The sequence below is a fragment of the Saccopteryx leptura genome, chromosome 4 (assembly GCF_036850995.1).
Source record: "Saccopteryx leptura isolate mSacLep1 chromosome 4, mSacLep1_pri_phased_curated, whole genome shotgun sequence".
In the NCBI taxonomy this organism is placed as follows: Eukaryota; Metazoa; Chordata; class Mammalia; order Chiroptera; family Emballonuridae; genus Saccopteryx; species Saccopteryx leptura.
Genome location: NC_089506.1, coordinates 36,532,589 through 36,555,219, shown reverse-complemented (window position 1 = coordinate 36,555,219; position 22,631 = coordinate 36,532,589). Strand labels below are relative to the sequence as shown.

Below are 22,631 nucleotides of genomic sequence, written 5' to 3'. Positions count from 1 at the left end.
GAGGGTTGATTATTTTTAAAACCTTACCAGCCATCTCAGAATTTTATATTCACTCAACTCTTCAACTAGGGGGGATAGGAGGAAATGGCCAGTTGCGTGGAGACTACAACACCTGCCCAGCAGAATAGGAGGACGGGCCACGAGGGTGGTTGGTGAGGGAAGCAGTCACCGCTGATGCACCCCTGCCAGGCTCCCCGTCCCGTGTGAATTGTCCCCATCTCTCTGTGTTCGTCTTTCAGATAACCTTTCTTAGCTTTTTACCCACTGTTATGGGTTGAATTGTGTCTCCTAAAATGATATGTTGAAGCCCTACCCCCGTACTTCCGAATGCAGCCTTATTGGAAATACAGTCTCTGAGATGCAGTTAGTTATGCTGAGGCCACTGTGAAGTAGGGTGGGCCCTGAGCTAGTGTCTAGTGTCTTCATAAGGAGAGGACAGACAGACACATGGGGAGAAGAGGGCCACGTGACCGGGCCACACAGCCACCAGCAGAGGACTGCCTGTCACCACCAGAAGCGGGAACAGGCCCAGAAGGACCTTCCTGTACAGGGTTCAGAGGGAGTATGTCTTGTTGACCCCTTGATTTTGGACTTCTAGCCTCCAAAACAGTGAGAGGACGGCTTCTCTATTCAATCCCCAGACTTCCACGGCTGTCCCCTCTTTCCCTGAGGACACTGTGGGCACCAGGAGACTTGGCCTGTTGCCTGGGCTGGAGACTTCGTGCCTGGCATTTAGATTACTCAGGCTTCCTCAAGCAGAGCTGAGAACTGGCCTGGACAAGTGTGCCTTTCGAGGAGGTGGCGTGTGGCTAGACAGGTGTGGCCTCAGTGTGGCCGAGGTCCCGCTGGGGGCAAGTGGGCCCAGGCAGGCAGCTCTCAGGCACGGCCTGTCCAGCCTGCGCCCGCTCTCCTTCTGCTAAGACTCTGGGGCGGTAGCCTTGGGACCACAGATGTTTCTCTTACCCAGTTTGTATGGGGCTTTGAGATGGGGTCTGTGCCACCTTGGAGCTGGTCTGAGTAGCTTGTGCCTCACTCTAGGCAGTGGTCTTTAGCTGGTAAGTTTCTAATTTGAGGGCTTTTTTGGTAAGTTTCTAATTTTATATTTAATTTTAGGAAAAAAGACTCTTGACCATGCAAGCTCTTGGCAGCACTGTGCTGGCCTTTGAGAACCAGCTGAGCACACCAGGATGCTACCTGTGGCAGGGCCCCTCCCTCCAAAGAGTGCTGCTGAACCCACTCCTTTGTTTGTGTGTTTGCTTGGTGAAGATGCATGTTAGACACATATCTGCATATGTAAACATTAGGTACAAATTTCAGAAGCTTTAGAAACAAGGGTTATGCCCTTTGCTTTGTAATTTTATTTCTAGGAATTTAACAGAGAAACAATCAAACATGAGAAAAATCTTTATGTCTGTGGGAATTTTTTTTATCATTATGATAATCAAGAATTGCTTTTAAAAATCTGATTAAAATTTAAAACACACACAAGGGAACATTTACACAGCTATCAAAATCATGTAGAAGAGTAGTAGCGTAAAAGAAGTTTAAAAATTTGTTACAAACAATATATATTGTTACAATCTGTATACAACTACATCAGGAGAATAAACAAAAGATTACCTTGGCCCTGGCCAGTTGGCTCAATGGTAGAGCATCAGCCCTGTGTGTGGATGTCCCAGGTTTGATTCCCAGTCAGGGCACGCAAGAGAAGTGACCATCTGCTTCTCTACCCCTATCCCTTCTTTTACTCTCTTTTCTCCTCCCACAGCCATGGCTCAATTAGTTTGAGCATATCAGCCCCGGGCTCCTTGGAGCCTCCTTTCAGGTGCCAAAAATAACTTGGTTGCAAACATGGCCCCAGATGGGCAGAAGATTGGCCCCAGATAGAGATTACTGGGTTGATCCTGGTGCACGCGGAGGTCTGTGTCTCTTCTCCCCTTCTCTCACTTGGAAAAGAAGAAGAAGAAAAAAAAGATTATCTCTACATGACCTTAGAGTTTATTTTCCATATTCCTAACATGAACACAATGATTTTTGTACTCACACAAAAATATGTTATCTTAAGTTACTCATTTTAGCCATCAAAATGTAACGATCATTTGTATGTGAGAACTTGAGTCCAAATCAGCCATCCTATCAGATTTTTCTCACCTAAAGGACATCTTCCAACTAACTAACTTTATCTATGGATTGTTTGTTTATAGTTTGTGTTCATGTAGATTCCGGACATCCTTACCGGAAAAGCCATGAAAAAGAAATCCAAGAGACCCGTCTCTAGTTTCCCCAGGAGTGCGCACTGCAGGAAAGGACTCAGAATGCCCTTGCCTGGCTTTGTCTGCAGGACACACTCCGAGGACAGCGTCTGAGTGGTGCATGCTGGTCTTTCATCCCGACCTTTGCTTCAGTTCTGTGTCCATTGTGGGACAAGTTCAAACAGCACGACACTGTACCCTGCAGACCCATACTGTGACTGTCTCTTGTGTGTGTGTGTGGGGGGGTGCTGTTGATCAAAACTTGGGCTTGTATAATGTCCAAGCAGAGAGGAAGTGCCTGGTCAAAATGCTGAATCGAGGAGAATTTTCATCTTCATACAATCTCACTCATGTTTTTTAAAAATGTTATTGAGGGAATAATTGACAATATGATGATTTGATATACATTATGAAATGGTTACCAAGATCAAGATGATTAATGCATCCAGCACCTCACACAACTCATTTGTTGTGTGTGTTCAGAGAAAATGTTTAAGATCTGCTCTCAGTGACCTTGAAGTATACAATACCATATTATTAACTATAGTCACCATGTTGTACATTAAGTCCTTAGATCTTATTCATTTTATAACTGAAAGTCTGTACCCTTTGACCTACACCTCCCCATTTCCCTCTCCTCTATTCTTCTCTGTTTCTATGAAATTGGCTTTTTCCCCCTGTCTGGCTTTTTTAATATCATGCCCCAGGCTCATCCATGTCGGCACAAATGGCAGGATTTCCTTCTTTCTTATGGCTGAATAAGTATCCATTGTATGTGTATGCCATATCGTCTTTATTCATTCATCCCCTGAAAGACGTTCAGATTGTTTCCATATCTTGGCTATCATAAATGATGCTGCTGTAAACATGGGGGTGCACATATCTCTTCAAGATACTAATTTTGTTCCTGGTGGGGGCAGGTAGAGGAGAGTAAAGGCGGGATAAATGGTGATGGAAGGAGACCTGAAGAGGGGTGGTGAACACACCATACAACATACAGATGATGTGTTATAGAATTATATCCCTGAAACCTATATAATTTCATTAATTAATATTACCCCAATAAAATTAATAGAAAGGAAGGAAGAAAGAAAGAGAGAGAAAGAGATAGAGAAAGAAAGAAAGAAAGAAAGAAAGAAAGAAAGAAAGAAAGAGAGAGAGAGAGAGAGAAAGAAAGAAAGAAAGAAAGAAAGAAAGAAAGAAAGAAAGAAAGAAAGAAAGAAAGAAAGAAAGAAAGAATTTAATAAGCTTTAGCTTATGGCTTGATAATACATTTTTTTCAATAAATTTGTCATGGGTGTTAAAAATAATAAAAAGATACTGATTTTGTTCCCTTTGGATACATACCTAGAAGTAGAAATGCTACACATTATAGTCCTATTTGTGATTTTTTGAGGAGCCTCCATATAGTTTTCTACAGTGGCTGTACTAGTTTCCCATCCCACCAGCAGTGCATAAGGATTCCAGTTTCTCCACGCCCTCACCGACACTTGTCATCTCTTGTCTTTCAATGACAGCCATTCTCACAGGTGTGAGGTGACTCCTTGTGGTTCTGATTTGCATTTCCCTGCTTATTCAGGGTGTTGAGCCCTTTTTAACATTATGTAGTGGACGGCTCATAGTCAGTCCCTCTCACAGTGTCCTGGGTGAATCCTGCCTTTGGTTTTGTCGCATCTTTGGCCCTGGGTTAGAGGAAAGGTAGCTAGCTAGTGGGGACCTCAGGCAGGTGGGGCGGGTCATCTCGGCTACTGGATAGGGATGCTGCTGGGTCCGGAGAATCGGAGGGTCGGGAGAACAAGGCTGTCCGCCAGGTGAGGTGCCTGAGAACAGTGCTCTAAGTGACAAGACAGTGGCATCTCCAGTGTATTTTTTCATGTGCTGTCCACCTCCCCCTAACCCCACACCGGGAGGACTTAAGTCCCAGGTCCATTTTCCTCCCCATTTCCTAGCCCCTCACCTCTCTCCAGACCCCGCCCATCTCTGAAGTCCCATCTTCAGCGACTACGGGATGAAGGGACAGAGACCCCCTGGCCCAGCCGCCTGCTCCGTTTCAGGAGGAGCCTGCAGCTCCCTCTTCACCACATAAAAATGTGCTGCGACATGGTTGGTTTCCCTGGACCCCACAGCCGTTCAAAGAAGGTCACGGAGTCTCTGCAGCTTTCCAAGCCCCTCCTCTCAGGACATCCCACCTCCTGCCCGAGGACTTGGGAGACCAGCGCCATGTGTCCCTGATACCGCATAGCTTAGTTTGGCCTGTTTCTGAGTTAGGTATAAATGGAGTCATGCTTCATGTATTCTTTGCAACTCGCTGTTGTAGCTCTACTGCTGTAAACCACTTGTTTCTACCGCTGCGTGGCTCCCCATCATTGTACGACCTCAGCTCCTCTTATTTATTAAGTCCGCTGTTGCCGGGCTTGCTTTCGCCAGCCCTCCTCTCCCCTCCTCCCATCCTTCCCATCTTCCTCCCCTTCCTCCCCTATTCCTTCCCTCCTTACTCTTCTCCCTCCTTCTTTGCTTCCTCCCTCCCCCTCCCCCTCCTTTCCCTTCCCCTGCCCCTTACCCTCCTTCACAGTCACAGCAGCACTGCACAGTCACAAGCGGCACTTCTGCCAACACCAGAGCACATGGCTGGAACAGGGCTGCATCTCTCTGACTTGGTCACACAGCGTCACATCAGTTCCCAAAGGAATCGTGCCAGTTGACATACCTTGTCCACCAGCTTTTTCACCATCTGCCACCAGTGACCGGCCCAGTTTGCAGTGGAAGCCCACGAGGGCAGGAAGCCTGCCTGCCTTGCTCAGCCCTGCACCCTGGAACCAGCACCGGGCAGGCTCCGGGCCTCCAGCTCCCAGGGAGCTGTTCAGCTGGTGTGGTCCGAAGTTCCTGATGCTCCGGTGTGGGTCTTGTCAGAGCTTACATCCAGAGGCGAATATAACGGCGGGCGCACCGGGCACGTGCCCTGGACCCCGACTTCTGAAGGGCCCTGCAAAACCCCAACTTCACACTTTTTGCTAATGTAAGGGGTCCAATATTTTCTTCTGCGCCCGGGGCCTCCACCGACCTTAACCCGCCTCTGGTTATACCTGCTCCACACCCCAGCTCAGGAGTGGGGTTGTGCTGTTAATGGTTGCAAATTTCTTTAGAGAGCCATTTCCAAGTCTCCCCCTTTACCTTGCTGTCCACGCCCACGCCCTTGACGAGGGACAAGGCAGTGCAGGAAATGCGTGCGTCCTCACTCTCCATGGCCGGCATCCAGCTGCACCTAGGCCGGGCTGCTCCCGTCTCCTGTTACCTCTCACCACAGCCCGTCTCTGCCCCCACCCCCACCTGGAGATCCTCCACCTGTCTCACGAGGGCGGGCTCCTCGGGGCTCCTGGTTTGTTAGAACCCAACCTGCACACCCCTCCAGCTCTCCTGTTTCTCACCTGCCTTTCATGGCTAACTTTCCGGAACAGTTGCTAAGAGGATGTGCTCAGTATCCAGGTATAACGTTACGTTCCACCTTCCCACCTGGGCTCCGTCTGGCCTCCTGCAGAGGGATGAACAGTCATGTCCTGCTTCCTCTATCTGGGAGGGGGTGAAGCAGTATGAAAAGCAGGCCTATGCTCCTGGGACACTCAGGCTAAAATTCTTCATTTTGTGTTGAATTTGGGACCTTACCTACTTGTCCCTATCTAACTGTAAGGAACTTTGGGGAGAACATTCCAATTGACATTTCTCTGAAGCAAACACCTGTTTTCTAGGTCTGTGTTTGTACAGATCTGAGTTTGAATTCTGCCTCTGCCATTTATCAGCTGTGTGACCTTGAGAAACCTACTAAACTTCTCTCTGTGCCTTATTCTGTAAAGCAGAGTAAAAATGGTGCCCATCTGCTAGATCCTTGTGAAGATTAAATCAGTTCACACCATGTGAGTTTAGGAGGGTCCCTGAAACTTAGTAAGTATTCCATAAACATTGAGTGGTATTTTATGATTGTTATACTTTAGGCAAGTATAGTAATAATAGTAAGTCATATTTATAGAAAGCACCATTTGTGCTATACTTTAAGGAGAGAGTAAAAGTTTGATAGAGATTGGGAGAGAGAGAAGAAGGGAGGGAGGGAGATTTATTTTTATTTATTTATTTTTATTTTTTGTTTTCTTTGTCTCTTTCTCTCTCTTTTTTTTTCTTTTCAGAGACAGAGAGAGAGAGTCAGAGAGAGGGATAGATAGGGACAGACAGACAAGAACGGAGAGAGATGAGAAGCATCAATCATCAGTTTTTCATTGCGACACTTTAGTTGTTCATTGATTGCTTTCTCATATGTGCCTTGACTGTGGGCCTTCAGCAGACTGAGTAACCCCTTGCTCGAGCCAGTGACCTTGGGTCCAAGCTGGTGAGCTTTGCTCAAATCAGATGAGCCTGCGCTCAAGCTGGTGACCTTGGGGTCTCTAACCTGGGTCCTCGGCATCCCAGTTCGATGCTCTATCCACTGCGCCACTGCCCAGTCAGGTGGGAGGTTTATTTTTAGTTACTGGCTCACATACTTGTAGGGGCTGATAAGTCTAAAATCTACAGGGCAGGCTGCTTGCTGGAGACCCAGGGAAGAGCCCTGTGAAGCTCAAGTCTGAAGCCAATCTAGAAGCAGAATGCCCTTTTCCTCTGGGAGGTCTGCCTTTTTCTCCTAAAGCCTTCAACTGATTAGATGAGGCCCACCCACATTAAGAAGAATGATTTTATTTACTCATAGTCTATTGATTTTTTTTTAATTTTTAAAAAGATTGTTTCCATTGATTTTTTTTTGGGGGGGGGAGAGAGAGAGAAACATCAACTCATGTTTCACTTAGTGGTTCCATTTAATTGTGTACTCATTGGTTGCTTCTTGTACCTGCCCTGATGGGGCATGTATATAACCTCTGGTGCACTGTGTCAATGCTTTATCCACTGACCCACTTGGCTAAGGCTACAGTCTACTGATTTAAATGTTAATCAGATATACAAAATATCTTCAAAGTAACAACCAGAGTAATGTTTGGTCAGACATTTGGGCACTGAGGCGTGGCCAAGTTGACACGTAAGAGCAACCATCACAGGTGCCAACAGACTCAACACTGAAGCAGCTCGAGTTAGCAGCTTCAGCCCAGAAATGGCACCAGCCAGAGGTGTTTTCTGGGGCCAGAAAACAAGCTGAGAGTGTGACTGGACAATGAGAGTCAGTGAGAGCAGAGTGGGTAGAAAGCTTTGCTTCTTCCTTTGTTTAAAGATGGGTTAGACTCTCACAATGAGTGGTTCTCAACGTGTGGACCAGCAGCATCCCCATCACCCAAGGTCTTATTAGAAATGTACATTTTGGCCCTGGCCAGTTATCTCAGTGGTAGAGCATTGGCCCTGCATGTGGATGTCTTAGGTTTGATTCCCAGTCAAGGCACACAGAAGCAATCATCTGCTTCTTCACCCCTCCCCTTCTCCCTCTCCCCTTTCTCCTCCTGCAGCCATGGCTCAAATGGTTTGAGCAAAGTGGCCCCAGGTGCTGAGGATGGCTCTCTCAAGCCTCTGGCCTCGGGCACTAAAAATAGCTTGGTTGCCAAGCAATGGCCCCAGATAGGCAGAGCATCAGTTGGAGGGGGCTTGCCAGGTGGATCCCGATCAGGGAACATGCAGGAGTCTGTCTTTCTGTCTCCTTTCCTCTCACTTAAAAAAGAAAAAAGAAAGAAAGAAAAAAAGAAATGCACATTTCTGCACTCCACCCACCACCAGTTCACAAACTGGTCATCTGAGTTAACAAGCCTTTGGGGGCGATTCCAATGAGCCTCAAGTTTGAGCACCACTTGAGTACACTTCTGTGCTGGAAGAGGTGGGGACCAGACAAAGGGAGGAGGTAGAGATGCCTGGGAGAGGGGATGTCCTGGCCAGGTGTGTTTGGGGAGGCCTGAGGGAATGTGGCCTAGGGGCCAGTTTTGTCCAATGACAAGTGTAGGTGTCAAGAACAAGTGTGGGTGTCATCGCTTCTGGAGTGGTGGGAATGTGGAGGCCATCTGGGGAGGAAAGGGGATGTGTTTTAAGACATTGCCAGTTGACTGGCCTTCCTGAAGACAGGCAGATGGTTTAATGGGGAGGGGGCTGAATGATTGTGTCGGGCTCATGTGGCTGTAGCAAAGCTGGGTTTTGGGTCAATGAAGGTCAGACCAGGACATTCATCTACAGGAAAAGGCTCACTGCCTTGTGGTGATGCCTTGCCAGATTCCTCCCTTCACTGGGCTCTGCTTTGAACCATAAAAGCTGCTTATATTCAATGGGTTTTGATGTAAAAAAAAAAAAAAACCAACAAAAACAAAAACAAAAAAACCCAGCAATTTTTTAGTTTTACGCCACACCTTCCCTGTGTGGGTTATTCCACCATCAAGTTGCAACGATTTGTTTGCAGATCTTCCTTGTCCCCCCGACTCATGAGCTCTCTGAGGGCCAGTGTTGTGTCACCTTCTTCTATTCATCCCTCGGGCCCACCTCTTGGTGTCTGACAGTCACCACACGGAGATGTTGGCACACACACTGTATTGACATGAGGGGCGGTTTGAATCTCTGCCACTCATTCCCAAACTATTCCTGGAAATAGGAACTTTTTCCTGAAATACTCCTGTAAGGAAGGGCATACTACCTATAATGCCAACCACAGAAGGATGACAAGCCCCCCGGTTAGGAGAGGCCCTATCCAGGGCCTAGTGTGCATACCCGTGTTTTTGCACGTCCTTGGAACGTAGCAGCTCTAGCTGTGCACATGCATGACTCGCATCTGCAGGGCACTGAGGTGTAGAATGCACACAGTGGCTTCGTGCCAACCATAGTGAGGTCGGAGGGCCTGCAGCGCGCTTCCCTCCCCCGCCTGCGTCCTTGGGCAGGCAGCGCCGCTGCGAGCGCAGCCGGTCCACTCCGCCACCCGAGGACCCCCCAAGGACCCAAGGACCCACTGACGTGGGGCTGCCCCGGCGACATGCGGCGGCATGGGCAGGGTGCGCTTGGCTGCTGCGGTCTCTGCACCTGCCCAGGGAATGCTGGAGGTAAAGGGCGGCAGGGCGGCGGGCAGGTTCTGGGTCTGCCTTGACGGTGGCTGCTCCCGCAGTCCCTCCTTCCTCTCTGCGGGGAGGGGGGCGCAGAGAACCGGGGCTGAGAAGGGGGGGCCAGGCTGTGCCTCCGCGTGGGGGAGGGCTGCGGGCTGAGATCCCCGCAGAGTGCACACGCGGGGCTGTAGGGCGATCTGTGGGTGCAAACCCTTGAGTTCCACGTTACTGGGGTGGGTGCACACACAGGGTTCCCAGGTGACCTTGGAGATGCACATGTGGGGCTCCCAGGTGACCGTCGGGGTGCACACGCGCGGCTTCCAGGCGACCTCAGGAGTGCACACACAGGCTTTCAGGTGACCGCAGGGGTGCACGCGGAGCTCCTTGGTGGCCGTGGGGACAAGCGGGGCGGGCGCGCTTCCGCTTCCGCCGAGCAGCCCCCACCCTGGCGCAGGGCGCGCCCCTTGGCGGGGCTGGGGACCAATCCAGAAAAGGGAGGCGCTGCCGTGCCCCCCCCCCCAGCCTTGCAGCCGCGCCCCCTCCCCACTTGTGCTACCCCACCCATGAAGCACCTTCTGGTGCAGAGGAAAGCAGCTGCAGAGGATCGTTTTGTTCTGCCGGAGGATGAGGTTTTGGCTGAGGAGTGAAGAGATGGCTTTGGAAGAAATGGTGCAGAGATTAAATGCGGTTTCCAAGCACACTGGTAGGAGGAGCTGCTGGCCTTGAATTCTATGTTCTTAAGCTTGGCATCATGTGTTAAATCGTAGAGACATGCGTCTAATTTTTGTGTTACAGCCTTCATTTTTCCCCCCTAGTAGTAATAATAAGAAAGAGCAGATATGATGGGCATTTACCCGGCAGCTGACAGGTTCCCATGGACAATCAGCATGATTTTATTCTGCCTAATATAGTTAAAATAACTGCAGATTGGGGACACAAGCTTTCTAGGCGATCCCAGGTTTGTATGTGGAGTGGCTGTCTGAAATCTGACCATTCAACCTGCTTTTCAGTTGCATTTGCAACCACAGCAATGGAGAAAGCATAAGTGTTTGTGGATTGAAAATAATCTGAGCTAAGGGCTTGTCGAACCTGGTGTGGGGATGGGGGAGATACCAGCTCATTTTGAGGAGGAAAAATCCAGATTAATCAGATGGCTCTTTTCGCCACCAAATATAATTTCACCTAAGAACAATATTTGAAAGTGGTATGGGTAAAGAGTAGAAGTATAGCATCATTGGACGTTCATTTTCTGTATTATTTAAAAGATTACTTAAAATAAACCTCCAGGAGCAATTCACCTGGATTTGTTTAGATTTAAGAAAAGACTGTCTTGCTATTGGCTTTCAATCAGTCACATCTGAGTTTTCCTGCTGCACCGTGCCAGAGGAAAACAGTTGCATTAACTAGTTTTCCTTGAAACGAAGAGGAAATAATCCGGTATCATTAAAAGTAAGTTGCCAAATTTTTGCCTGATATTGTCATATGTTATGTTATATGCCATTGCCTCATTATCTACATAATACTTTCCTGAGGGATTAGATTTTGTCAGTTACATGTTTTAGGTGTGGTACTCTTTCTTTCCTCTCTCTTGCCCTCTATCTCTTTCTCTCCCCTGCCCCCCTCCCATAAGTGGCAGACTCCAATGGCTTTTGAGAGCAAAACAATGATTAAATCAGCATAAGCATCATGTTTGTGATGGTCTAACCAAGACTTGTAGAGGCATTCGGTTTTTAATGGTGATTTTTGTGATTAAAGCTACTGGATTTATTGTATATGGGTCAAAAGAAAATAAAACCATTTTATGCCATCTGTCCCCTTATTCTTAGAAAGGTAGCGCACTCCCTTTTTCTGAAATACGAGTCGCGTTTCGCTTGGTGCAGGATTTGGTGTGTGGCTGAAGTGAAGGGCACAGAGGACCACAGATTCACGGGGGTTCTCCCAGTGGCCCTGGAGGGGGAGGGACAGTACTTCACACCCTCTGCATTGGACCTGGAGTCGGAATTACAGAGTGGGAACTGTTCCAACAATGATGTAATTCCCTAGGTTTTCGGGATGGAGGTTTTTTCCTTGAGCTCTGAAAAACGCATGTGTATTTTGAATTGTTAAAACGCTATCTCCACAGAACACAAATGGCATTGACCACTCGCTGAATATGTATTGTGAGCCAGGTCCTTATCTTGACCATGGTCTCACTCTAAGCAGATACTTTCACATGTGCACCCTTTGATACATCTGTGCTGCCAGCAACTGCAGATTTCACCAAGACTCTTTAAGATCCAGGTGAACAGATACCCAGCTTAATGAATAACCAATATCATTTTGATAGGGGGGAGAACCCTACAGTTGTGCCCTTGCTTACCTCCCACTATCATCGCCTCTTCCTTTGGCACAAATCCATTTTTCACCCGTTCTACATGTGGGGCACTACTGAATGGAGGTGACGAGACATGGTGTGGGTTGTAGATCTGTATCCCATGCTGTATTGACACAGTGCTGTCCACGGAGCATGGGCACAGGGCTATAGGTGGATGTAAACCTATTCACTGACTGGGGTCTAAATCCCAAGCACTTCCTCAGGAGAACCTCGCATCTGTAGTAGAATGGTTTTTACTTGAAGGTCATAGGGTTGTTCCACCTCCAGGGTGATTTGAAATCAGAAGCAGGTGTGGGCAGTGGTGCCAGGTTGGTGCAGAGATTCAAGGCAGGGGCCCTGATCCACTTAGGACAGGGTCAGAGCTGAGGGCTTGGGTTCAGTGACCTGGCACAGAGCTTTGTGGCTATTTCATCTACACAGAGACAGACCCTCCATGACTCTACCCTAAACCGACAGGCATTTAATTTATCTTTGTCAGTGGTTCGGACATACTGCTGCTTCTTTTAACTTCAGATTTATACATTGCTCCCACTCAGCAAGGACATTATCTAGGTTAGTCGGCATGTAAAGTAGGGCAGAGCACGCTGCCCATATGGTCCGTGAATCTTATCTCTTGACCTTGAGAATTTCAGTTGTGTATACTCTTGAACCTGAATCTTGAACCACAAGGCCAGGAGCACTTTCCAGGGGCAAGAGCTCCCCTTCTATGTGGTAGGGCTCCTTTTCCAGCATTTGCATTATTTTGTTTTTCTTTTTATATTTGCAATAATTGGTGAAAAAGTGATAGAGATTTGAGGGAGAAATGCTAATGGATCTAGTTGAATTAAGCATTTTCTGAATGCAAAAGTCATTCTCAAACCAGAGCATCTGAACCATCTGGAGAGAATCATCACAGATTCCTGGGTTCCACTCCCAGAGTTTCTGATTCAGGAAGTCTGGGGCAGGGCCTGAGAATTTGCATTTTTAAATTCTCAGGTGAGGCTGATGGTGCTAATCCAGGAACAAAACTTGGAGAACCACTGCAGTAAAAGTCTTTAAGTCTAGTGACACCTTCTCCATTAATTAACCTTGAGCAAAATATTAACTCTTGTCATGGATGAATGGATGAGGATGGATGGATGGATGGATGGATGAATGGATGAGGATGGATAGGTGGATGGATGGATGGATGGATAGATGGATGAATGGATAAATGGATGAGGCTGCATACAAGATGGTAAAAATAGAAGCTATATCATATTTTTAATTTTTAATGCTTCCTCCTTCCATGAGGACTAACAACTTTTAGCTCTTTACATATTAAAGTAACAAATCCTTGGTTTGCATCAAGACCCGAGTGATGGTGTGGGAGGGGTGCTGATAAGTCTGCCTCACTTCTCTGGTTGGAAATCAGCCATGACACTCATACTCTTTGGACCAGACATCTTCCTTCCCCCCTGATCTGTCCCCTCTTCTCATCTTCTCCACCAAGCATACCACAACCCAAGAAGCTAAATTTCAACTGATACCTCAGCTACTAACTCAGCCACTTTGGGAGGATGAGGATGTTGTCCCATTGCTGTCATTATAGCAACGTTCAACTAACTAGTGTCCATCCTTCTGACATGTTCCTTTTAAAGAACCCAAGCATCCCACAGTGGTGTTCTCTGCGTGCCATTTCCAAATTCAGTTGCAAGGAGAAGTGAGACTCTTTAAAGCAAGTTCTGTTGCTGAGATCTCTAGAGAATTCGGAAGTTGGAAAATGGAGGTAGTTTTTGTGACAAACTTGACCTGTGAAGTTTCTTTGGAGCATAAATTGATGTCGTTGGATAGAAAGGATAAGAACACAGAACAAGCCTAAATATGTAGAAAATGCTCTGTGAAGGAGATGATGAGGCCACATTCTTGTCTTTCATTTGTGGCGCCTGTGCCCTGCATAAGCCTTCCCTTTGAAAGGATATTAGCTTTCTGTGTTTTGGGTTTTCCTAAAGACACTGTTCAGTTCTGCAGCTGTTAATTATTACTGTCTTAATGGAACCCCGTGGTTCTGCCCCTGGGATCCCTTGGTCCCACACCTAAGACAGTCTGGTTGTAGCTGAGGATATGTTACCTCTGCCTGTGTCACCCCCTATTTCTGACCCATGAAGAGCTCTCCCCTTTTGTTGTCTCCAGTGTCATGGTGGACTGTGTCCTGCTCCTGTCAGAGAACTTCCCTCATACTTACAAGGGCTCTGGTGTCTGGCTTCCTTCCCTTCTCCATTGATAGGCCTTGTTGTGACTCATCTACCCCCAGGGTCCCCGATGATGCTCATCTACTCCCACCCCCCACCCCCAACTGATGCCCACAACCTGCGTTTGGCATCCCTGGGGCTGACCTTTAGGAAGAAAACCACCCAGATGAGTGAGATCGACATGAATGGAGGATTGTTAAATATTTTGTTATGTGTAATTTAAATTTCTAGTTAAATAGGTGTGACTATGAAATATGGGAACTGTTTTTAAAAATAAACAAAGAGCTTACATAGGAAATTTTGTATGGATCTTGCTAGCAGGGTTTCAAGAGTGAGTTTTGGAGATACTGAGCATAAATAAAAGCCTGTGGGGTGAAATTAGTGATTTATTTGTTTTTGGAATTGTCCATTGGAGGTGTCACTGCTTTCCTCTCTCTAACACAGGGCTCTCCGGGTGTGGTCCTGGACCAGGCATCACCTGGAAGCTTGTTAGATACGCAGGTTCTCAGGCCTGGCCCAGCCAGGTGAGTCTGGTGCCCCAAGCTTGAGGCTCACATCAGTTTTGGCAGAGTACCAAGGCCCAGGTCAGTGGGAAGATGAAATCTGGTAACCCAGGTCCTTCCGGGGACCCCAGACAGAATCAGATGAGACACAGGGAGGTCAGCTTATGGCTGTGCGGCTCCTGTCCGGAGCTCCTGCTTACCCTTCGGCTAATCCTGGGTTCTCCCTCAGGAAACAGCTCAGAGGCCGCGGGTGAGGCCTTCTCCTGTTGCCCACATGTGCCCATGTTGTCATGTGCTCCTGTACCCACGCCCGTGGGTGCGATGCTGTCCCCACTATATGGTCTTCTTGGTGGCTCCTTTGCCACATCCATCAGTTCACTGAGTCTGGACGATGCCATTTGGCCTCGTCTCCCAGGCCTGGCTCTTAAACATACTCTATGTATGTTGAACCAGCAAGGTATAGAAAATATATGTTGGTATGAATTGAGAAATGATAGCAGGTAGGTGAAACACCTAAAGATGAGTATATGTGAATATGTCTCTGATTTTCAAGAAGAAAATGTGTTATTGAGAAACTACAGATTAATTATCTTGACCATGAATGATTGAAAAAATTGTGAGTCCATAGGAAGGAAAGTGATCCTCTCCAACTAACAACAAGATATACTACCTTTTTAATAAACTAACATTTTATGAGCATGTGAGAGTGAAAGTCAAAGGACCTTCATATTTTGGTGTCTGGATTTTGAGAAAAGCTCTCTTTATATCCTGTGTTGTCTTCCATGAACAGAGGAGAAAGTGTGATTATAAGATATTGAGTTTATTTGGATTCTTTTTAGCAAGCACTCACTTTCCCCTTCCACTGTGGGCAGAGCATGTATTGTTCCCCTTTGATTTGCACTCGGTCAAGTGACTGGCCTGGGCAGATCTGATGCTCACATGTGCTTGCACAGTGGGCTGGCCCTTTCTACTCCCCAGAGATCCCTCATACCCAAGGCAGCCATGGGTCCTCCAGCCTAGGTCCAAAACGAGCCATGTGAACCAAAGCCATCTATGCAGAGTTGGGAACATGAGCATAATGCTTATTTATATGGCTCTGAGCTGGGGCAGCTCATCATGCAGCATGAGTCTGGCACTCGTTGACTAATATAAATAATGCAGTTTAAATAGTGAACTGAACAAACCAGCCATCCAATGGGAGAATGGAAGTCCTCAGGGTGACTCTATTGTCTTCTCATTTTTAAAATATGTAGATATTGAAATGTTCTCTTTGACTATTGTTGGAAAACAAACCTGCCAGAAACACGTATATCCCGTCCACTATGCCACACGGTCCAGTGGGAGGGTGTTCTCTTGGCCTCCAAATAGTAGGATTAAAGCAGCGAATCAAAGAGTAGAAATTACAGGAAGCAGATTTTGACTTAAAGAAAATATTTTTTCAAAAGACTCCAGAAATAGAGTGCATTTGTGAGCATTTTCCTAGGTTGTTGAGGGAAAGGTGGTAACCACTGCCCCTTTGACTAGAGAGACCACAGCTGGGGACCTGTAGTGGCCCTGGAAGCTCTTAGATTCAGCGGCTTTTGAAATTGCTAGTCCTGCTCAAAATATTTTTAAATGTTCCTGAGATTTCCATATTCAATGGACATGGTTGCAAAAAATTAATCTCGGCTGTTTGTAGAAGTAATGAGTCTTGGTAGTTGAAGAGTGTTCAAAAGACTCAGTGTATACTTAACAGTATAGTGGGTTCTCTCTTGATGTTTTCAATAGGTTATGTGACTAAGAGAAATGAAACCTATTTTACCATAAGCTTTTTTTGGTTGTTGTTAACATAAATAAGAGTTAACTTCCTGCATTATCTTACCAATGTTATAACTAAATGATGTTGTACTAAATGATGTTATTGAGAACCTGCTGCAAATGGAGACCTTGAAGGCAATTTCAAACAAAACATGCTTTAAACATCTTGAAGAGAACAATCTTTTTTAAAAAAAATTGATCTTAGAGAGAGAAGAAGGGGGAGAGAGAGAGAAAAAAATCAATTGTTGTTCCATTTATTTATGCATTCATTGGTTGATTCTACTGTAATTTGGATCCTGACAAGGAATTGAACCCACAACATTGTCATAGCGGGCCAATGCTTTAACAGCTGAGCTATCCAGAGAGGGCGGAGAGAGCAATCTTCATTTGGATTTATAGAAATCAATCACATTCATGCTTCTGCTTTTGCTTGTAATTACCCCTTTGTTTAAGCAAAACAAACAAACATAAAACTGTTTTGATATAAATGAGTCTTGTGTTGTTGGTACCATATCCCTAAACTCAACATGGTTCTTGCCATGAGCTGCCCTGCTTGGCCTGCCATGTCCATTGTCTCCAAGTAACAGTTACATTGTCAGTGTCTTCCCACATCTTGGCTCAGTACACAGCCTCCCATTTCAGAACCAGTTCCTGGACCAGTCAGCTCTCCTGGCCTTCCTCACCCCATTTCCACGTAGCCCCCATGCAGCATTTCACTATGTGTTGTTTGCATGGTCTGTTAACTTTCTGGCAGATCATCATTGTCCTCCTTACTACGTTTGGAGCTCCATAAGAACAACAACCATGTTCCAGACTCCGTGAGCCTCCGCCTCGGACCACACGATGCTGCATCTGCAGAGACCACGTGGGGTGCCGGCTTGCTCCAGTCTTTACTCAGTTCATGTGTTCTTAGCTGCTCCGTTGGCAAATGTTCCTGGTGAGAGAACCTATGCTGTCAGTCACCTGCACCAGCTTAATAATGGAGAATTCTCCCCAGAATCAGACTTTTAAGAACTAGTCAATATAAAAGAACATGGCCTGAAAAACCCTTCTTTTGTTATAATTAATAACAATTAATAAACATGGCAATGAGAAGCATTCCAATCCTCAGCTACTTGTGAAAGGGGTCAACACATTTTTCCCTAGAAGAGAATAATTTCAAGTCCCTTAGGGTCCAATTGATTCACATTTTAACCAAATGTAGTCTTCTGCAGCTTAATGCTACACAGTGAGTCTGCCTGTTGTATGTCTGCTTGTTTTCTCCTATTACATACATATAGGGATAGCCATGGTTGGAAGCTTTTTCTGTCTACACTTACCTCTTCACCAGAATTATTAGCTCTATGTAGATATATATCACTAATCCTTGCAGTTGGATTTGTACTATTATACATACTATTTTCACATGTCTGTATTTCTGATTAACTAAGACTTTATCTGGTCGCATTCACTTTATACCTCTGGTTTTAGAGAAAAAAAAAATTTGTTGTATCTTTCAGCACAAACGATTGCAGTTGTATGATGCATCCACAAAAATCTCGTTGCCTAAATTTTAATTCTACTTAAGTACTGAAGCTAAAATATAGCAACATTCTTGTAGTACTGTTTTGAAAAAATGTGGGCCCTGGCCGGTTGGCTCAGTGGTAGAGCGTCAGCCTGGCGTGCGTAAGTCCCGGGTTCAATTCCCGGCCAGGGCACACAGGAGAAGCGCCCATCTGCTTCTCCACCCCTCCCCCTCTCCTTCCTCTCTGTCTCTCTCTTCTCCTCCTGCAGCCAGGGCTCCATTGGAGCAAAGATGGCCCCGGGCGCTGGGGATGGCTCCATGACCTCTACCTCAGGCGCTAGACTGGCTCTGGTCACAACAGAGCGACGTCCCAGATGGGCAGAGCGTCGCCCCCTGGTGGGCATGCCAGGTGGTTCCCGGTCGGGCGCATGCGGGAGTCTGTCTGACTGCCTCCCCATTTCCAGCTTCAGAAAAAAAAATACAAAAAAAAAAAAATGTGGTCTGAGGTTTTTCTGCCTTCAGGGATAATAATAGTCCCACTGCAGAGAGCAAGTGTGAGTGTTAGAAACTTAAATCACCGCTAGAGCTACACCCTTAGCTTCAAACCCACAGCTCGGCCAACTGTCGGCATGAAGGTGCCTCCGTTTCCCCATCTGTAAAGTGGATTCATGAGAGCAGCTTCCTAGTCAGGCTGTTGTGAAGAGCAAGTGAGTTAAATTCACACAAAAAGCATTTAAAGCTGCCTGCAGGCAGGGAGCTCTTAGCAAACGCCTGTCCATGCCTTTGTCTCGTCTGAACATGCTGAGTCAGTACCTGGCTCGCGCACTCTGTACATGTCGCTGCCATTATTATTACTCCATATTATTAACCAGTTTTTTTGATGAACACTCTCAGTAATGAAGCATGTGGAGATTTTCCAGGCAAGTGACAATAAGAGGGAAGTGTCTGAGAGGCTGTGACTTGGAGAGCAAGGGATGTGTTGGAGACCATGCTACCCAGAAGGGACTCTCCAAAGTGGTGCTGTTAACATGGAGAACACCGCTGGGTCCGGGCTTCTGCACACAGTTCCTTAGGAAGGTGTTTCAAAGGGGACTGCTTTCTTCTTTCCCTCAGAGGAACATTTGTTCCAGCTCAAACCCTGAAAGATAACCCAGTACTGACAGGAAACCAAACTTTTGGGAGGAGACCTTCAACAAAATTTAAAGTTATAAGTTTGACAATACAAATTTTAGAGATAAAGTGCTTTATTATGTGTATCTAAATTGGGGTTTCAGCAAATGTTCTAGGGTTTTTGCTCTATTTCATTATTAATTGTATTAAAGAACTGAACCCAACTCCCAAAACATAAAAATCCGTTTCTTATTTTTATAGTCATACCACATGGCTGTGGCACTTAATTCACCAAAGGAAAGAACTAGTGTTAAATTTCATCAGTGACATTTTTGGCAAGATTTTAGGGATGGTGAACTAATGTCCCTAATATGACTTCACTTTTATAAGGATATTTTGTCTTTAAGGACATAAAAAAAATTAAGTGTTTTGATTTCTAAATCCTTAAGAATATGTCACTTAATATTTAAATGATAACAAAACACAGAAAGTTGTTGAATGCACGTAGATGTCGGGTCTCCATGATTAATCAGTTTTGTAATTTTATGCCTCTATCAATTCTGAACAGGCTGAAATGTTTACTGGTTTCTGAAATCTGGTCCTCAGGATTGGCAGGACCAGTATTCATAAGGATACGTTCATTCATCCCCTCACCAGACACATAAAGTCTGCTGTGTGCTGACATGTCTACCCTGGGTGAATGTGAGACAGTGAGGATCAGCCTGGATGTGGAAGTTTCACCGGGAACTATTTCCACACACAAACCATCTCTTAATGTGTTAAGTGTTAGATCCTCACACGGAAAGTAGAAAGGAGCATTTTGGCCCACGCACGTTTATTCCCAGTGTGGGGAAAATCTTCATTTAAAATTTGTCCCAGCCACATCCCAATTTGTGTCTTTGAAAGATTACAAACACAGCTGAGCAAGGACCTCAATCACTATGTCATCTATTTTCTGTGTTTTAATAGAATTCTAAATGCATCTGACTTGGACGGGCATAATCTCTAGGGTTTGTTATGATCGATCAGTTGTGATGTATCCTCTGTTGTAAAAAATTAAGCATATTATTTAAAAAGTTGCTTTTTCAGAATAACCAGTTACAGACTCTCACTGATGGTTTCTCCATCAGTGGTTTTATCTGTGGGTTACAGAGACCTCAGAATTTTAGAACTACAGAGTGTCTTATGGGTTGTCTTGATGGCCCACCTCCCAGACCTTTCTGTCTTTTGTTAGAGTGAAGATGTTGTCATTGAAATTGATAAGAAGCATCCTGACTTTAAACTTTCAATTAAACACTGAACAGTTTAGTAGTGGCCAGCAGAGTGGCCCTCTCAGGAACTGTCATCGGGTAGGGCTGCGAGGTAGTGGCCGAGAGCACTGCCACGTGATGGGGATGGTACCCATCACTAAGCAGGAGGAGGGTTCACCAGGTGTGTGGCTGCCTGTGGACCTCAGGGCTTACCATACATAGGAAACATTATATAACAAGGAGAATGAACCATCGACCCACAGCTGGGAGGCGGTGCCAGGCATCAGGTCAAGAGACAAACACAGAAAAAGGATAAAGTGAGGAGAGTTCGTGGGGGAAGCCATGCCTGGTGGGGCCAGGGACTCCTCGGAGCTGGTGTGCAGTGCCTGTACACGCCGGCCTCGTGAACATTCATTGCATACAAGCACCACGTGTGGTTTCCTATACATGGTTTTTTGAAAAGAGAGAAAACACCTTTTTGTACCTGAGTCCTCAAATGTGGCTTCAATGAAGCAGTTCAACAGGCGGCCATCCCTGCCCACATCGGCCCCGGAAGAATTGAATTTTCAATTACCCAACATCTTATTTGGTTGAGGATGGCACTAAATAAATCCCTGCTCTCCTGACATGATTAATTTAAGATGCTTTTACTGCCAAAAATCATGCCATTTATTGATATGAAATTAACAATAGCTTGAGGCCATATTGTATAAAATACACACTCTTGGGGTATAAAATAAATCTGTCCATTTCTCAAGTGGCCTGATTCCTTCAGCTTCCCCAAGCCGCACTCGGCACCTCATGAGGGCCAGCAGCGTCGTGTGAGGGAGAACTTAGATCTCCAGTGTTTTTCTGTATTTATTTTCCGCTGGGGAACCATCAGGGAGGCCCTGTCCGCTGACTGCTGGGAAAATCCCGTAGCGTTTTCAAGATGTTTGCCAACCCCAGAGGCTGCGAACGTACAAGATGAAGAAACTGACAGATTGTGAGTGAGGTTCATATTCAAAACTGACTTTTGGAAGAGGTTTTAATTAGTAACATCTTTCAACCATATTTAGATACTTAGGGGAAATTGGATTAACCCAGAACACGTTGAATCATAAACAGTCTGCCGGTGAGGCTGTGTGCGGGTTCTGACTTAAATAGCTGCTCAGGAAATCGTCCTGACATTCCAAATTTTCATAGTTTTCTCTGCGTATCTTAACACTTACACCGGGGAAGGGAAAGACACACAGAGAGAAATTTGGTGCTGACCTCAGAAACGACGCCTGACAACTCATCACAGCTGGGGACGAGCTGCGTTTGTGGGCACGGAGCAGTCACGTTTCTGCGTGTCTTTTCCTGAGGCTCCTAGGGACTGCACCTAATTGCAGGTTCCCTGGTCACGGGAAGAGGACCTGCGTCCTGGACGGGCCACATCAAACACACCATCTGTTTCCTCCTGTTGTGTGTTGGGATGGGCTTCTGCTTGGAAGCCAGTATGCAGGGGCAGAAGTGAAAACTCAGGAACCCGACAGCACCCGTTGCTAACTAACGCTTTGAATCTTGGTAGCAATTTTCGTGGTTTTCTTTGCTTCTGGGTGAAGGAAGCGTTCACTGTGACTTTCCAGGCTCTGTGCGTGGTTTTCCTCCTGTATCTTTGTAAGGATGCAGCATAGGGAGCGAGCTTCACTCCCTGAGTTTGCGGGGTGCAACACAGCTTGTTGCACCCACAGGTACCAGGTGGGCACGGAGCGTGGTGGAGGGGAGTTTGGAGGGGCCAGCACCTGCTCCTCCTGGCCTTTCTCACTCTCTTGACACCTTTAGAGCTCAGAAGTGCAAATGTCAACGTAACAGAACCCTGAGCAGAATCACTGGAAAGCTGACAATGGTTGCCAAGGGGGCTGCCTCTCAGGGGTTGAGGAAGCACACTTTCCCGGGACCAGGACTGTCCCATTGGCTTCACAGCCTCTGACAGGAAAGACACATCAGTTTAGTAGGATCCCCTCAACCTGTAAACACTTGTGGGAGGAGGAGTTTGCCCTGAAAGACTGAAATTAAATAAATGCTCTATCTTGCTCTAAACCAGAGACACCTGCTTCAATCATACAAGCTTATAAAAGGGCGACCACGGTGCACGGGTAGACCACGGTCTTCCAGGCAGACCTAAGTGCTAATCTTCCGTCACGCTCTTATTCTGCAGCTTTCAGCATATGACAAGCATGCTGAAAGCTCCTTCGAGCCTCAGCATTGTATTTTAAACGGCACTGAGATTTACTGCCTGTCAAATTAGTGATGAGAATCTGAAACACCAGAGTGTGCCCAGCGCAAAGCTGGCGTACCGTGGACAGCAGCTCTGGGGCAAGAGGAGCATCCCCAGTCGTCTCTGGTCACTGGGCAGTCCTGAACGCTCCCCCCGGGGGAAGCGGCCTGGACACCAGGCCTGGAGCTGTTGGTCTTGGGCAGGTTCAGCATCAATCTGTGGAAAGTGTCGGCTTGCCAAGCAAAGCAGCGTTATCATTTCCTTTTCCCCGAGCTGGACAACAGACAGGAGCAACAGACGGCGGAACTTCCAGTTTATTTCAAGAAAGCCTGGGGCCGCTTCCCCTCCCTTCCTC

General features: G+C 46.5%; 1 protein-coding gene across 6 annotated transcripts in view; it reads left to right on the top strand.

Annotated features, from left to right (window-relative positions):
• MCF2L (MCF.2 cell line derived transforming sequence like) overlaps positions 1 to 22,631 on the top strand; it is a 189,885-nt gene that overhangs the window by 52,086 nt on the left and 115,168 nt on the right. For 2 of the 6 annotated variants that reach the window (XM_066380542.1, XM_066380544.1), the window contains exon 1: positions 9,811 to 9,989. The exons of the other annotated variants lie outside the window; for them this stretch is intronic. In XM_066380542.1, the coding sequence (XP_066236639.1) occupies positions 9,911 to 9,989 (79 nt within the window). In that variant the 5' untranslated portion in view covers positions 9,811 to 9,910. Of the gene's footprint in view, positions 1 to 9,810; positions 9,990 to 22,631 lie in introns of those variants that run through there. 6 annotated transcript variants of the gene reach the window in all.